The sequence below is a fragment of the Falco naumanni genome, chromosome 7 (assembly GCF_017639655.2).
Source record: "Falco naumanni isolate bFalNau1 chromosome 7, bFalNau1.pat, whole genome shotgun sequence".
Classification (NCBI taxonomy): Eukaryota; Metazoa; Chordata; class Aves; order Falconiformes; family Falconidae; genus Falco; species Falco naumanni.
Window position 1 is genome coordinate 16,278,880 of NC_054060.1, and position 15,559 is coordinate 16,294,438.

The 15,559-nt window shown below is 37.0% G+C and overlaps 1 protein-coding gene across 11 annotated transcripts in view; it reads left to right on the top strand.

Moving 5' to 3' along the window:
• Window positions 1-15,559, top strand: part of DMXL2 (Dmx like 2) — a 55,066-nt gene that overhangs the window by 21,850 nt on the left and 17,657 nt on the right. For all 11 annotated transcript variants that reach the window (XM_040600402.1, XM_040600411.1, XM_040600404.1 and 8 more), the window contains exons 13-25: window positions 513-634; window positions 1,695-1,784; window positions 3,173-3,290; window positions 3,998-4,117; window positions 4,585-4,812; window positions 5,511-7,190; window positions 7,488-7,598; window positions 8,374-8,543; window positions 9,873-9,970; window positions 10,130-10,295; window positions 11,265-11,529; window positions 12,280-13,379; window positions 14,483-14,674. In XM_040600402.1, the coding sequence (XP_040456336.1) occupies window positions 513-634; window positions 1,695-1,784; window positions 3,173-3,290; window positions 3,998-4,117; window positions 4,585-4,812; window positions 5,511-7,190; window positions 7,488-7,598; window positions 8,374-8,543; window positions 9,873-9,970; window positions 10,130-10,295; window positions 11,265-11,529; window positions 12,280-13,379; window positions 14,483-14,674 (4,460 nt within the window). The remainder of the gene's footprint in view (window positions 1-512; window positions 635-1,694; window positions 1,785-3,172; window positions 3,291-3,997; window positions 4,118-4,584; window positions 4,813-5,510; window positions 7,191-7,487; window positions 7,599-8,373; window positions 8,544-9,872; window positions 9,971-10,129; window positions 10,296-11,264; window positions 11,530-12,279; window positions 13,380-14,482; window positions 14,675-15,559) is intronic.

The window sequence follows — 15,559 nt, forward strand, 5'->3', positions numbered from 1 at the left end:
ACACAGTAGAGAAGTAAACAAGCCCCTCTGTTAGTTTTTAGTATGTTATTCACTACTGCAGATATATTTCTCCCTCCACTTCTGCATCTGCACTTTTAAGGGGAGTGTAAAAGGGAATAGTCATGGAAGTAAATTTTATCCAAAGAGCCTAGAGACAGTAAACAAGGAAAAAAGTTATAGCTAATATAGCTTCCTGAACAGTATACCTTAGAGTCCTACTCCAAATCATTGCTGGCAATCTGGGGAAGCTAGTTAGCCGTTCCAAGCACCTCCTTAGAGGTGACAGTGAAAAGAACATAACCACATTAAGGAGTGGCAGCATTCCCTTACGTGCACTACATGCTGATTTTTACATGTGTGTAAACATAAATGAATTCTGCTTTTATTAATCAACTTTCATGATGAGTTTCAGTTACGTAAATGAGCAGAAAGGGAGTTATTTCAAAGTTCAACTACTTGATGCCATTTGACTGCCATTTTTTTTAACTATGAAATTTTGTGTTTTCTATTAGGTACTTACTGCAACTCTGCTAGTGCTTGCTTTGTGGCATCTGATGGCAAAAACCTGAGACTCTATCAAGCTGTTGTAGATGCCCGAAAACTTCTAGATGAATTATCTGACCCTGAATCATCTGTAAGTTTTAGGTAGCAATGGTTTGAAAGTATTAAAATAAAACTAATTCAGGTAACTTTTTTTCCCCTCCAGTGGTTTGTCTTCACTTGGTTCTGTGTAATTTTTGTGCCATTTCATGTATTCTTACTACATTCTTACTACACATTATACCTTGCGTAATTGCATGTTTTGTAGCTGTCTAGAAATGTTATCAGACAGAAATGCAGCTGCTGCTGCTAACAGGGGCTGGACTGAAACAAAATTGTCCTGACAAGTTTCCCCAACAGGATTTCTTGCATTGCCCTCTCAAAAGAGGGGAGTCAAGAGTAAGTGGGAAGGTGAAGACAGAAGAGCAAGACTTCGGTGTATCCACCTAAGTTACATTTATGTATGAGGAAGGGTAGAGATGGTGGGATATGAGGAAATCAGTAGGTTATTGCTAAGGGTAATATTAGTTCTTACTTTTTCTGTAATAAGCAGTTTTTTCATCCTTTTTTCTTTCATTTCTATGACTTAAAGCAAAGTAAAGCCAGACCTTGCACTGTTATTGTATAAAGAAGCACATCTTTCCTATATTTTTTTCCATTCTTCTGGTATTTGATAAACTATCCTACAAGATAAAGCCTGTCAGTATTCAGATCAGTCTGAGGAAACTGTTCTAGGAGCGATGATTGTGCGCATTCCAGCATAAATTAAGAGCCTTCAGTTTATATATAATCTTTACTGATTTATTTTTTGTGTTGTGACAAAACCTGAAAATTTTGTTTAAAGTGAAGCAATATATTTCAGTTTTTCATGGCACAGATACTATGTTATGTTATGAAAGGATAAATCTTTAAATAAACAAGATTTGGTTTCCATAAAAACTGGTGTGCTAACCCCATGGATAGCTGCAGACTCATAACAGTGCAAATGTCTTGATAAACGCATTATTCATAAGTGCCAAAATGACAACAGGAAGAAATCTGTTATGATTTATGCCCACAAGGATAATTAAAGCATCAGTTTATTGTAAATGACAGCAATTTCCGTCTGTCTCAAAGAAAAATATACTAACCTTTCTCATTTTGCTCTGTTTCAGAAACTTATTGGGGAAGTGTTTAACATTGTGAGCCAACAATCTACTGCTCGACCAGGATGCATTATTGAACTTGATGCAATAACAAATAAAGTAAATAAATTGTTAACTCTTTAAGGGTATCACATAAAGGTGTTTAGTAGTTGTGGCTGTTAATTAACCTGTTTAGAAGTCTGTTTAGAAGAGGTAAAAGACATGACATTTCTCTATGGTGATGACTGCCTTGAATTTTTCTGGATGTTGAGATACCTGGAACATTTTAGTCAAGATAGCTTTCTTTTAGCTGCTAGGAGCCCAAAGCCCCAAAGTTGTCAGCGTAACAATATTTTCTAAACATAAATCTTGATGAAAACAAAACTTAATTAGAGACTGGTTTACAAACCATTCTAATTTAACGGGGGGAGAAACCCCAACCAAACAATCCCCCTCAAATAAACAAAAAGGTGAACAATATTAAAAAAAACCCAAACCTAAAAACTAGACCTAACTATTCTAAAGCATAGGAATCATAGCCATGTATGACTCCAGATTTTTTTTTTTGTCTGTCTTGTTAGAAAAATTTCCATCTGTTAGCTATAAATTTCAATCAATGAGAAAGTAGTATTATTTATACCTTGTTCTTACTTACAGTTATTTTGATCATACATGTTCCATTGCTATTTTCTGTTAGGAAGCAGCCTGTGAAAACAGTGTGTTTTGCCATTTCCTAATTAGCCATCTGGATGTTTTTGACATGTATAAAGAAGTATTTCTCAATAGATTTCCATGTCTTTGAAGTATTAATCACATAGGATCTTCAATTTTGAGTTCAGATTTACAAACTATTTTTCTAAAACTTTTATAGATTAGTACAGGAAATACTCTCTTTCCATGTTTCTCTGGAAAAAGGGTGTTCTGCAACATGGAAACTTTACCATCACTGTCTTTGGGGGACATATTTTTCCGTGGCTGCAGGAGAGGATTTCACTGCCAGCAGCTTCCTTTATAAAGAGGTGGAGGTACTGCAAAGAAATCTGTTGCTGTCAGGAAGGACAGCTGTTGAGATATCCAAGAGAAGGAAAATCTGTAATTCATTCCCTTTTTTAGATTTCTCAAGCAAATCACTGCAGACATGTCTTCCCACTGAAGAGGGATAAAGTCTTAAGAGGTTTTGCCACTGTCATTTATTCAATGCCTAAAGAAATAAAAACCATATACTAATGCATTTGTCAATAACTGTGGCAAAATATGTCATTACAGAATTTGTCTAGCATGATAGATCTCAGGGAAATTATTTGAATATACAAACATTCAGGTTCTAGAATATGCTTTCCTTAATATAAGAGGAAAATGGTTAGTTTTCCAGATGCATTAAAATAATTTTCAACGCTATAAAAGAAAGTGATCCTCTTCGGTAGCTAGATTGCACAAAAGAAATAATTGCATTATTACAAAATGTTGCTATACTGTTCTGGAAGTGTAACTATTGCTTAATGTTTCAGTGTGGTTCAAACACACAATTGCTTCATGTCTTTCAAGAAGACTTCATTTTGGGATACAAACCACATAAGGAAGATGTGGAAGGGAAGGAAACTGAGATATTTTTCCAGCCATCACAAGGTATACCATAAAAATAACTAATATGTATGAAGTAAGTACTGAAAATGTTCTTAAGGACTAGTGAAATCTAGCCAGCATATGCTACTTCCCTTTTTAATGAGAATCTGCAGAATTTAGTAAAATGGCTGTTTCACGTTGGTCATATGAATTGTTGTTTACCTGGTAACAGTAAACAAAGGCATTCTATTTTGCATAGAGTGAAACATTTGAATTTACATGACAAAGTCCATTTTTCAAAATGCTCTGTTACATATAAAAAAACTATAAAAAAAATAGAACAAAAGTGTATTTTCTGCATCGGTATGTAATTCCAGGTGATAAGGTGAATACACCTGACTCCCAACTTAATACAAGGGAAAGTAACTAGGGAATTTGGTTGTAGAATTAAAACTTTAAACGAAAAAGGAAGAAAACGGGCAGGTAGAAAAGAGTAATTTAGCAAAACAGTTCAAACTGACTGGGAAGGCAAATATATGCAATAAATTAGACTTGCCACTAACACTCAGGTTGTCTGTAAGTCAGTCTGTCTTTTTGTTTCTGTAATTCTTCCATAGCCATAAACAAAACGTCAATTAAAAAATACTGTCAATGACACTGTTTGAATATTGTTGAGCTGCTAAAAAGTATCAGTTTTTAATGTCTTCTGTTATTGAAAGTTCTTTGTTGAATGTAAACTTCATGATAGTGATAATATGTTTAAATTACAGGGTATCGTCCACCACCTTTCTCAGAAAAGTTCTACCTAGTAGTAATTGAGAAAGATAGTAATGGCTGCTCTGTTCTTCAGATGTGGCATCTTCACCTCAAATCTGTGCAAGCCTGTTTAGGTGAGTGAGTGACTCTAATTTTCTTAGAGACAGACACTTCTTTCATATTATTTAAAATAAGGGCTTAGTGGTTGATTTTTAAAACAAATTGTGCCACATTTGTCAAGCAGAAGCCTCAGAGTCAGGAATCTTCAGAACAATTTGTCAATGCAATAGAAGTACGATTCCTTACAGGCATTGGTTGCATTCTATACCAATAGCAATATAAAAATTTCTTGATAGGATGAGCGTGTACTTACACACTGGAACCTTTATTTTAAACTGTCAGTATTTCAGAATGTTATGGGTATCTTAAAACAAATAGTCACAGCATGCAATGAAACTAACACATTTTGCACACATCATATAATTATTTTCAGTGTAATTTATGCACTGCTAAAATAATAAATCTGATTGTAGTTATATTCATGCCTTGTCCTTTGAAACAATTTGTTTAACACTGTTGGCATTTATATATATATATATAGCAAAACCAACAGAAGTTACGTCATCAGAAAATAAGCTTAGTGTACCTGAGCAAAAGACTGTGGATTCCTCTCCAGATATATCACCTGGTATAAGTCCCATTCCACGATCTTCATCAATTGCTAATCTTCAGACTGCTAGTAAACTCATTCTGAGTTCCAGACTTGTGTATAGCCAGCCTCTGGATCTTCCTGTTGGTGTAGAAGTAATAAGAGCAACTCCTTCAGCAGGTAAATGTAACTTTTTTTTCTATCCAGTTGGTCCACTAATTTACCTCCTAGTTTATAGGATTGTATTTCCTCAGCCTGTCACATTCTAATTTAGTGATAGAGGCAATGCGGGACTAAAAAGACTCTTTCAAATCATTGTGTCCATGTCATGTTACCCTTTCATACATGTATCAAGTCCCCACAGGAAAGCTCTAAAAGCTCCAATAGTTGGAAACCTAACTTCTAGTCTGAATTTATTAACGAACAATTTATACTCACTTGTTCTTCTGCCAGCATTAACATGCTGGGTGTTTGTTTGGGGTTTTTTACCTGATGTACTTGCACTTCCTGTTTCTCTGTTTTTCTATGGCTCTCCTGTCTTCCCCACTCTGCCTTAGGTTTCATTTTGGTAGGCTAGATGAACCTAATCTTAACTTCTTTAATCTCATCTGATTAAGACTTTCGACCACCCCTTCTTGGGATTAGTTCAGTTTCGGCTTATTTTCTTTGAATAGTGACCAGAAATGCAGATGAATAGTAATGTTCAAGCCGCAAGACTGTTACCAGCCTTAATACATTTGCCTTTACAACCTGGATTTATTTTTCTAATTTGGAGTTGGGTAAAGTTCTCTATCAGTAGTTAGACAGTGTTATGTCTGCCTTATTCATATAGGCATTCTACTTTATATTACTAAAAGGAAATGTTTGTCTTACTCCAGGTCACCTGAGTTCTTCATCGATATACCCAGTCTGCCTTGCACCTTATTTGATAGTGACATCATGTTCAGACAGCAGAGTGCGGTTCTGGAGATGTACTGTAGAGACAGACCTAAACAGCAAAAATGAAGAAAGGGAAACATACCATTGGAGAAAATGGCCCTTAATGAATGATGAAGGAGAAGACAACAGCAGTACAGTGAGCATAGTAGGAAGGCCAGTTGCCGTTAGCTGTTCTTACACAGGACGTCTTGCAGTAGCGTACAAACAACCCATACAGCACAATGGTTTTGTTTCCAAAGAATTTTCCATGCATGTTTGTATACTGGAATGTGAGTCTACAGGAGGATCAGAATGGGTTTTGGAACAGACGATTCATCTGGATGATTTAGTTAAGGTTGGAAGCGTACTTGATTCGCGGGTCAGTGTAGATAGTAATTTATTTGTTTACAGTAAATCAGATGCTTTTTTGAATAAAGACAAATACCTGGTGCCCAGTATCAAGCATCTGGTGCACTTGGACTGGGTATCAAAAGAAGACGGTTCACATATATTGACAGTTGGAGTTGGTGCCAACATCTTCATGTATGGAAGACTTTCGGGAATTGTAACGGATCAAACTAGCAGCAAAGAGGGAGTAGCTGTCATTACTTTACCACTAGGTGGAAGCATAAAACAAGGTATAAAGTCAAAGTGGGTGTTGCTTAGATCAATTGATTTGGTATCATCTGTAGATGGTACTCCTTCATTGCCTGTTTCTCTGTCCTGGGTGAGAGATGGCATACTGGTGGTGGGAATGGACTGTGAAATGCATGTTTATGCCCAATGGAAACATGCTGTCAAGTTTGGTGATGGAGAAAGCGATGTTTTTACTACTGAAGACTCAACAACACAAGACTCACTCAAAACAAGCTTGATAGCAAAGAAGACCAGTGTCATTGATGGGGCGGGTATTGTGGATGATGTTTTTGGCACTCCAACTGTAATCCAGGACGGTGGCCTTTTTGAAGCTGCTCATGTTCTTTCACCTACTCTACCCCAGTATCATCCAACCCAGTTATTAGAACTTATGGATCTGGGTAAAGTTCGTCGAGCCAAAGCCATTCTATCACATTTAGTTAAATGTATTGCAGGAGAAGTTGCAATAGTTAAAGACACAGAAGCTGGAGAAGGAACTGGTCCTAAACGCCACCTTTCTCGTACCATCAGTGTAAGCGGTAGTACTGCAAAGGATACCATCACAGCTGGAAAAGATGGTACTCGAGACTACACAGAGATAGACTCAATTCCCCCACTGCCACTGTATGCGCTGCTTGCTGCAGATCAAGATGCCACTTACGTTTCTGAAGAAACTTCTAAAATACCTCAGGGCTCTGAAGATCAGGCTAAGAGGAAAACAGAGGATCAGTACTCGGATCTGTTCCAGATTCAGCCTGTTACAACTGAAGACTTCATTGATTTTGAGCCTGAAAAGAGGGAGAGTAAATCAAAAGTTATTAACCTGTCACAGTATGGTCCGACTTACTTTGGCAGAGAACATGCTAGTGTCCTTTCAAGCCACCTGATGCACTCAAGTCTGCCAGGCCTCACTCGACTGGAGCAGATGTTCCTTGTTGCTTTGGCAGACACCGTGGCCACGACAAGCACTGAACTAGATGAGAACAGAGATAAGAATTACTCAGGTTAGTAACAGATATATTATTGAATTAACGTTCTTGTTCTTCTCAGCAAATGTAAACTTAGTCCTTGGGTATTCTGGGATACCAAAGCTGAAAGCTAGCACCAGTCATTCAGATTAGATAAAGTAAGAAAGAAAAACGCTTAAGTATAAATCTCTACTTATATTTCATATATAATAACTGGTAGTTCAGGTTCTCAGCATGTTAAAAAACATACGTTCCTCACTGCACGTGGCAAGTTGTATATATGCTTTTTGTAGTCATCTGCGTGTTCAAAAGTCAGTATTTTATATTTCACAGGAAGAGATACCTTAGATGAATGTGGCTTACGGTATTTGTTGGCCATGCGCTTGCACACCTGCCTTCTAACATCACTCCCACCTCTATACCGAGTTCAGCTGCTTCACCAAGGTAATTCTTAGAGCAAAGTATTGCTTTCATTTGGTCAACCCACTTGAGCTGATGGGATCTGGTTATGTTTGATTTATAATATATGATATTTCTAATATCTGCATGTTAATTTTAGATTATATCTGTTCCATAAAGGCCCTTATCTTGTAAAGGTTTAGTATAGGCTAAACAAAAGTATAGCAGAAAAAGTATAGCTTTAGCACAGAAGGTAGATTCTGCCCATTCAGTTTGAGGCATGGATAAGTTCTTCAGCCAGGTAACATAAAGATTGTGCATATATTTCTTTGTTTCTGCCAGAGGAGTGAACATACTGCTTTACGTGACCATGGCTTTATCTTATCTTAAAGATTATTTTACTGTTTTCATCACAACAGGTTTTTTCCCTTGCTTAATCTGAGTAAATGCTGTTGTGAAATACAGGAAAGAAAAGCAGATACCACCTAAACCACAGACAGAAAGGTTTCTGGCCCAGAATGGGTCTGCTGCTGTGATAACAGAGTATTTTTCCTTCGGTCTTTCACCACATAATTCCAGTACATATATGAATGGGGTAGTGGAAAACGATGGGAGAAACTGAGGAGAGGACATTCCTAGCAAGCAAAAAGTTATTTCAGCTGTTCCTTTAGCAGCTCTGCTTCCTGTTGAGGGAAACAGCCTCTCGCAGATCTCCCTAACTCTTGGGTGGGAAGATCCCACTTTGCACCTCTCACATATTCCATTTTCTTATTAACAAGTTTTAATCGTCTGAATTTTATTATCCTATGTTATTTTTTAGGCTTATCTACTTGCCATTTTGCATGGGCGTTTCATTCTGAGGCTGAGGAGGAGTTGATCAATATGATTCCTGCTATCCAGAAGGGAGACCCACAGTGGTCTGAACTGAGAGCTATGGGTATTGGGTGGTGGGTCAGGAATATCAACACACTCCGAAGATGCATTGAGAAGGTACTTCTTACTGCTTACAAATTACAGTTACATGCTATTACGTATGCCTCAACAGATACGCATGGTGCCTTCTATATAGCAGATTCCTTTGTACTCCAGCCCCACCAGGGGACTGTGTAACTAGGTTTTTTTCCATGCCAATTGATGTTGGCAGTCCTGGCTTACAATATTTTTATATTTAACAGTAAGATGTATTACAGTTGAACTAGGGAAAAGCCATTTCTGAAATACCTAACTTCTCTGCCCCCTTTATGGTATGTTAAAGATCATACTAAGTACCTTGTTTTTAAGAAGAAACTTGTTTTCAGGTATGTGAGACAATCTGTATTTGTAGATTAAAAAGGGAATTATGCTTTCAATTCAGTAGTGGGTTTTATTTAAGAAATAAATATATCTAAAAATATTAGTCAATAAAAACTACACAAAGGGTGGTTTTGCAAATTTTATATTTTTTTAATGGAGTACTATAGAACATAAAAGAACTGAACTGCACATAAGTGCAGCTTTTACTCTTCTGAAGAGTCGCAAAATTACTGTTTTATAGAAATATGCACCTATATTATGTAAAACAAAAATTATACCAAATCTCATTAGCATGCAGAGTTTTCTTATGGGAGATCTAATAAGGGATAAAATACAATATATTTTTGAGGTAATATCTAACACTGTTTCCCATAGCTACCAATGAGATTTAAATCCTTGCTTTAAGAATTTCAGCTTCCTTGTAACTTGATAGTTTGATGGATTTGAATAATTACTAGCTTTTCCTTTGAATTACAACAAATAATGCAATCTTTGAAATGTCTGTGGAACAGAAGTACTTACTAGTTTACTGAATTCCAAGTCATCTGTTGTAAGAATACATTTTAAAAAGTTACAGGATACTCAGAGAATCCAGGAGCACCAGAACTTAATTATCCTAGTACTCCAAATCAAATGCAATTACATTTGAGTCCTATACAAAAAACAAACGGTCTTCATTAAAGAAACACTTAGATTAGCTTAAGTATATGTAAATAATGGGTTGCAAGAGGAATTTCGCCTAATAGTATCAGTTGCTATAACGCTTTTAAAGAAAACATTTTTATTTGTAATGTCCCACTGTGGTTGAGAGGGGTTAGTATCTGCAGTTGTGCTGTTTTTCTGACTCTTAAGAACATTTACAATATAACAAGAGCTATTACATATGAATAAAACATTCTGACAGGAAGTAACTGTTGTTTTGTAGAAATAATACAAATCACCTCGACGATCCTCCCTGACAGAGGATGTTGTTTAACTAAAAGCAGCTATGTTTTCAGTAATAATTGTAGGTTTTGTTTACTACAGGTTGCAAAAGCTTCATTCCAGAGGAACAATGATGCCTTAGATGCTGCACTTTTTTACCTTGCTATGAAGAAAAAAGCAGTGGTGTGGGGTCTGTTTAGGTGAGTTCTGCTAACCATAAGGTTGATTAAATCTTAATTGAACCAGGAATGCAAAGCAGAACTTGTTCAAGATTAAGGTTTAATTTAAAGTGATGTTCAAGGGATTCTGTGATAAGGTTCTGTAATAAGTAGTTGTATGCATTGCATTTCTTTACACAGGTCCCAGCATGATGAAAAGATGACTGCCTTTTTCAGCCACAACTTCAGTGAAGATAGATGGCGCAAAGCTGCCTTAAAAAATGCTTTTGCTTTGTTGGGAAAACAACGCTTTGAACAATCAGCTGCATTTTTCTTGCTAGCAGGTTCACTGAAAGATGCAATAGAGGTATCCACTTTTGAGAAACTAAGTTTCAGTTTCTAATTTGACCTGCATCCTTACAAGCCTTTCTCTGCTGATGTTTTCACAAATTGCGGCAGCAAAAATTGTACAGTATGTCCACACATGACCCCCTTGTGCCCTGCAGGCATACCATTTACCCCCACACTACTGTGAAAAGCAGCTTGGAAGCTGATCTGAAGGTCAGAATAATTGTTCAGGTACATCAGTCCTCAGTGGAAGCACTCTTAGGAATACCAGTCATGACCCTTCCAGCAAAACTTTCTGTGTGATCAGCGCAGTTAAGTTGTAGCGCTCTGTTCAGCCTCTGGCTATTCTGCATGACCTATTGTTACAACACTGAGTGAAAAAAGGAGGCAGAGTTCTCTTCTGAAGCAGCTCGAGCATCCCTTTTTGGTGGAGCTGTGATGTTGCCTGCCACAAGGGAGGTGAGAGCTGTTAGCAGGATCATAACCTAAGCAGTACCTCTCAGGAGAGAATGAGAATTAGAGAACCTTTATCCTCCCTATTTATATGCAGTATGTTTGTCTTTACCTGAGAAGGTAAAGAATTATCCTCAGAGATATAATTCTGTAGATGAGACAGTGTGAAGAAGATCTTACCAGTGATATATTAGCATTAAAGCTGGAAGTTATGTTCATTCTACTAGGTAGAATAAAAATAATGACCTTTACTTCTGCCGTATTAATTTTTTACATGTTGATGTACTGCTATGCATACCATAATTCCTGAAATAGAAGAAAGTACACCTCTTTCCAAACACGGAAGAAAGTATGTGACTTGGGTGTATCTTACTTACCATGTTTTTGACCCAGAGATGAATATATAGTTTAAAGAACAGATACACTGAGAAAAAAATCATCTGTTCTGTAAACACATGTTGCTATTCACTTCACTGTTATTTTAAAGAACTACCTTTCCCTCATAAAGCAACTTTTTCCCCACTTCTTACTGTAGGTGTGCCTTGAGAAAATGGAAGACATCCAGTTGGCGATGGTTATTGCTCGTTTATATGAATCAGAGTTTGAAACCTCTGTCACATATACCTCCATTCTTTATGAAAAGATTTTGGGTTGCCGTAAGGATGGAGCTGGATTCAGCTGTACTAAATTGCATTCCGATCCATTTCTGAGAAGCATTGCATACTGGATAATGAAAGATTACACTAGAGCACTGGACACGTTACTGGAACAAACACCTAAAGATGATGATGAAAACCCAGGTAAGAGGAAACCACTAGTCTGATGGGACAAACTTTTTAAGATAAAGTAGAGAAGGAGAAATACTTTCTTTGTATGTATGCAGTCCTTTCTACTGAGATGCTATTATGCTGAAATCATTAATTGGCTTATCTACTGGCCCACACAATTTCTACTTCTTAATAAAATAAGGGAAAAAATCTTTTTCAGTTTTTTCCGAGGACTCATGTCCAACCCCCAAACTAAGTACCAAACTTTGTTCTGTTGTTGGATAAGCTCAGGAGGGCCACCTTTGTTTGGTACTTCTCTACAATACCTCTCTGCCACTGTATGCTGACCAGTCTTTATTCCAACGGACTTAAATTCTTGTTCTTGCTTCTAGGAATTAGCAGTGTTCTAGCAGGATTTCCTATCCTGTCTCTTCTGAGATTAATGTTAAGTGACAGGTGGCTGTATAGGTTTCTGTGGCATATTCTCTCCCTTGGGGAAATCTCTACCCAGATGATCACGCCAGCTTTATTTTAGGTCTAGCTGAGTGGATTAAATAGTGAGGCAAATGAGACAACTTAGCATCTTTCTACTCATCCAGCTCATACCTTTAGGGTTTTTTTGGTGGGGAATAAATAAGTCTTTCATTTTGTTTTGGCAACTAGACACAAAACTGTCTCTGTTTTTGTGTTCTGACAAAACTCTGTACCGCAGGAAATACTGCAAAACAGAATAATAGCATTTGAAAGCCATTTTCAATAGATGTTATCTGTTTAATTCCTTAGTTATCGTCAAGTCATGCAATCCTGTGGTATTCAGTTTTTACAATTATCTTCGGACTCACCCTTTGCTCATCCGAAGATACTTCAGCTCACCAGAGGGGACTTTGGCCACCTTAGGTCTAAAAACTGAGAAAAGCTTTGTTGACAAAATTAATCTTATAGAAAGAAAATTATTCTTCACTACCGCAAATGCTCATTTTAAAGTGGGCTGCCCTGTACTCGCTCTTGAAGTCCTTTCCAAAATTCCAAAAATAAGAAAAAAGTCTACTGTGGCTGCAGAGAAAGATTCATCTAGTCCTCCAATACAGGCTGGTGTTTCAGATTCCAAAGCCCTAAGGGATGGTGCTGGAAGTGGTGATATAGACTGGTCAAAGCCAACTTCAACTTCCTTTGCTTTTGAGAACACTGTTGAATCTTCAGCACAATTCGACTGGAGTCAACCAGCGGTAAAATTTGATGATGAGCCTCTTACTCTTGATTGGGGTGAAGACAAAAGTGGGTCAGACGAAGAGGACAAGGATGTTGGTATAATGATGAAAAACTCAAAATCTGATTCTAAGAATGGAGAAGATGATGAGAGAACCTCGGACACCAACATCCCACAAACACCACTTGGGGACGTTTCTGATGCAGGAGACACTGAGGTTGATGTTATTGCTGAACAACTGAAGTTCAGAGCCTGTTTGAAGATCCTTATGACTGAACTGAGGACTTTGGCTACAGGTTATGAAGTAGATGGAGGAAAGCTCAGATTTCAGCTGTACAACTGGCTTGAAAAAGAGATTGCTGCTATGCATGAAATATGCAACCATGACGCAGGGGGCAAAGACTATTGTAAAACATACACCAAAGTAAATGGGGATCTACTCGATCATGATGAAATTGTGGATAAGCCAGACATTGGTTCATATGAACGGCACCAGATAGAAAGACGTAGGTTACAAGCAAAACGAGAACATGCTGAAAGACGAAAATGGTGGCTGCAGAAGAACCAAGCTCTTCTAAGGGTTTTTCTAAGTTACTGTAGTCTTCATGGGGCACAAGGTGGTGGTTTAGCATCAGTAAGAATGGAGCTGAAGTTCTTGCTGCAAGAGTCACAGCAGGTAAAAATTTCAGCTAATTTCTGTTCACAGGTGTGAACAGTTCTGGACTGTCAGATTTGTCAAATGCTTAAGGTTGTGCCTAGACAGATGCTGCTTGTGTTCTGCAAGTCTAGTGGTCAAGATTTTTTTATTGTTCTTGGAGAAGGAACTTGGTATTTAAGTGTGCTGCTTCTCCACATCCTGATTATTTGGTTCTTAAGAATCTGATGTGACATTGAGGATTAGGCAACATATAATAATGGAATAGGAACGTTGCTGTTTATTTTATACCTGCAGCATTATACGTGTATTCCAATGAAATTATAATTTTGATCGCAATATTTGGGTATCCATATAATAAATTAATCTCACAGTTGCTGAAATATGACAAAAATCTCATTCCCTACACCTCCGCAAATCATGTAAGGGAGCTACAAGGAATGGGATCTTAGCTGCAAGGCTCAACAAATAATACCAAGTCAGACAGGGCTGTGCTCCCTTATACTATATGGTGGCATTTTTTACATTTGTTTCATTTGCTGAAAACTACTCTTTTTGTATGTTAATGACTAATCTGAACTACAGCAGGTAATCTGATACTGGGCAAGCCATTTAACTTGCTCTAGTCCTAGATTTCTCGCATTTCTAACAGGAGCAGTAGACACTGGTTTGGTGGTACTAGGCTAAGCACACACTTTTAAGAATAAAAAAAAATTTCTGTCTATTTCCACTTGAGAAACTCCGATTAGTGCAAATTTACTTTTATTATTTAACTCAGACCAGGGAGTACTATGTCAATTTATGCTACAGCAAGTGCATTTCTAGTTAGTGTTTCTTAATAGGCAATCCCAACACTTTGTAATGAACTACATAAAGATATCCTCCTGCACTAAATCAAAAAATGTTCTAGCAAACTTGGCTATCCAGTCTGATCCATGTTATTATAGTAAATAAGAACTTAACTTTAGAGATCAGTCACAGTAAAATCTTGTCTCTACTGAGTAGACAGGAGTGAAAAATGACAAATAACCTTGGAAAAAAATTGAAGATTTAAAATCATCAGGTTTTAAACTTTTTTTTTTCTCAAAGCAATAATTTTAAAAACAATCTTTTCTTTTAAACAGGAAACTACTGTAAAACAACTTCAGTCTCCACTACCATTACCCACAACACTACCATTGCTTTCTGCAAGCATAGCATCCACAAAAACGGTGATAGCCAATCCTGTGCTGTATTTGAACAACCACATCCATGATATTCTTTACACTATTGTGCAGATGAAATCACCGCCCCATCCTAATGTTGAAGATGTCAAGGTAATGAAAAGCTTTCAGGAAATATAAAATGACTTTTTTATAACATGGGGAGTGAGCATGTGAAAAACGAAACGTGTTTGAGTTAACTTTTCAACACTTAACCTTTCACAAGACTGAAAATTCTCGATAACTGCTTGCTTTCTTTTTAATCCAGTTATAGTTCCCTTTCATCCAAATTCTGGTCTTTCTCAGGAAACTATTTCAAATGTAAATAATCCTTGCCTCTTAAAACAACACGATCATATAAGTCAGGTAATTATTACATTATCATTCTGGTCAAATCCTGTAGGGAGATTAATGAAAGCAGAGATGGGACACTGTAAGTGACATTATAACCTTCCTTTAATATAGATATTATAAACCTCACTCTAGTGCGAATTTCCTCAAGTGTACTGGTTTTTAAGGAACTGTGGTGACTCACTTTACCTGATTCCATACTTGAGGGTGAATAAACTTTATTCAGATTCAGCAAATAGAGGGGGAAGAAAGCCAAGGAGACTGAGGCTATGACCCAGTTAATTAATAAGAAGCTAAACTGTTATTTTGTACATTTAAGTCAGTATTCGTATTCAAAATATTAATTTAAATTTCTATTGACTAAATAAAAGTAGGGAAAAATTAAGAAACTAAATGGGTTTTCTCACTGCAAGGCAGTTAAGTTTCTAAAAGCTAATTTACATCTCATTTTCTCTCCTTTTCCATCCCGCATTATGCTACAGCAAGCGTCTTTCTTTAAGGGCTCATACTTCACATGCATTTTCTTTTAAAAGAGAATTCAGAAGAGCTGACACCTGCTAACTCAAAAGCAACTACTTAGATAATTCATCGTTTTAATCTAAGGCCTAGCATTTGATTAAATGGAAAGATGGTAGGAAATGATGAAAA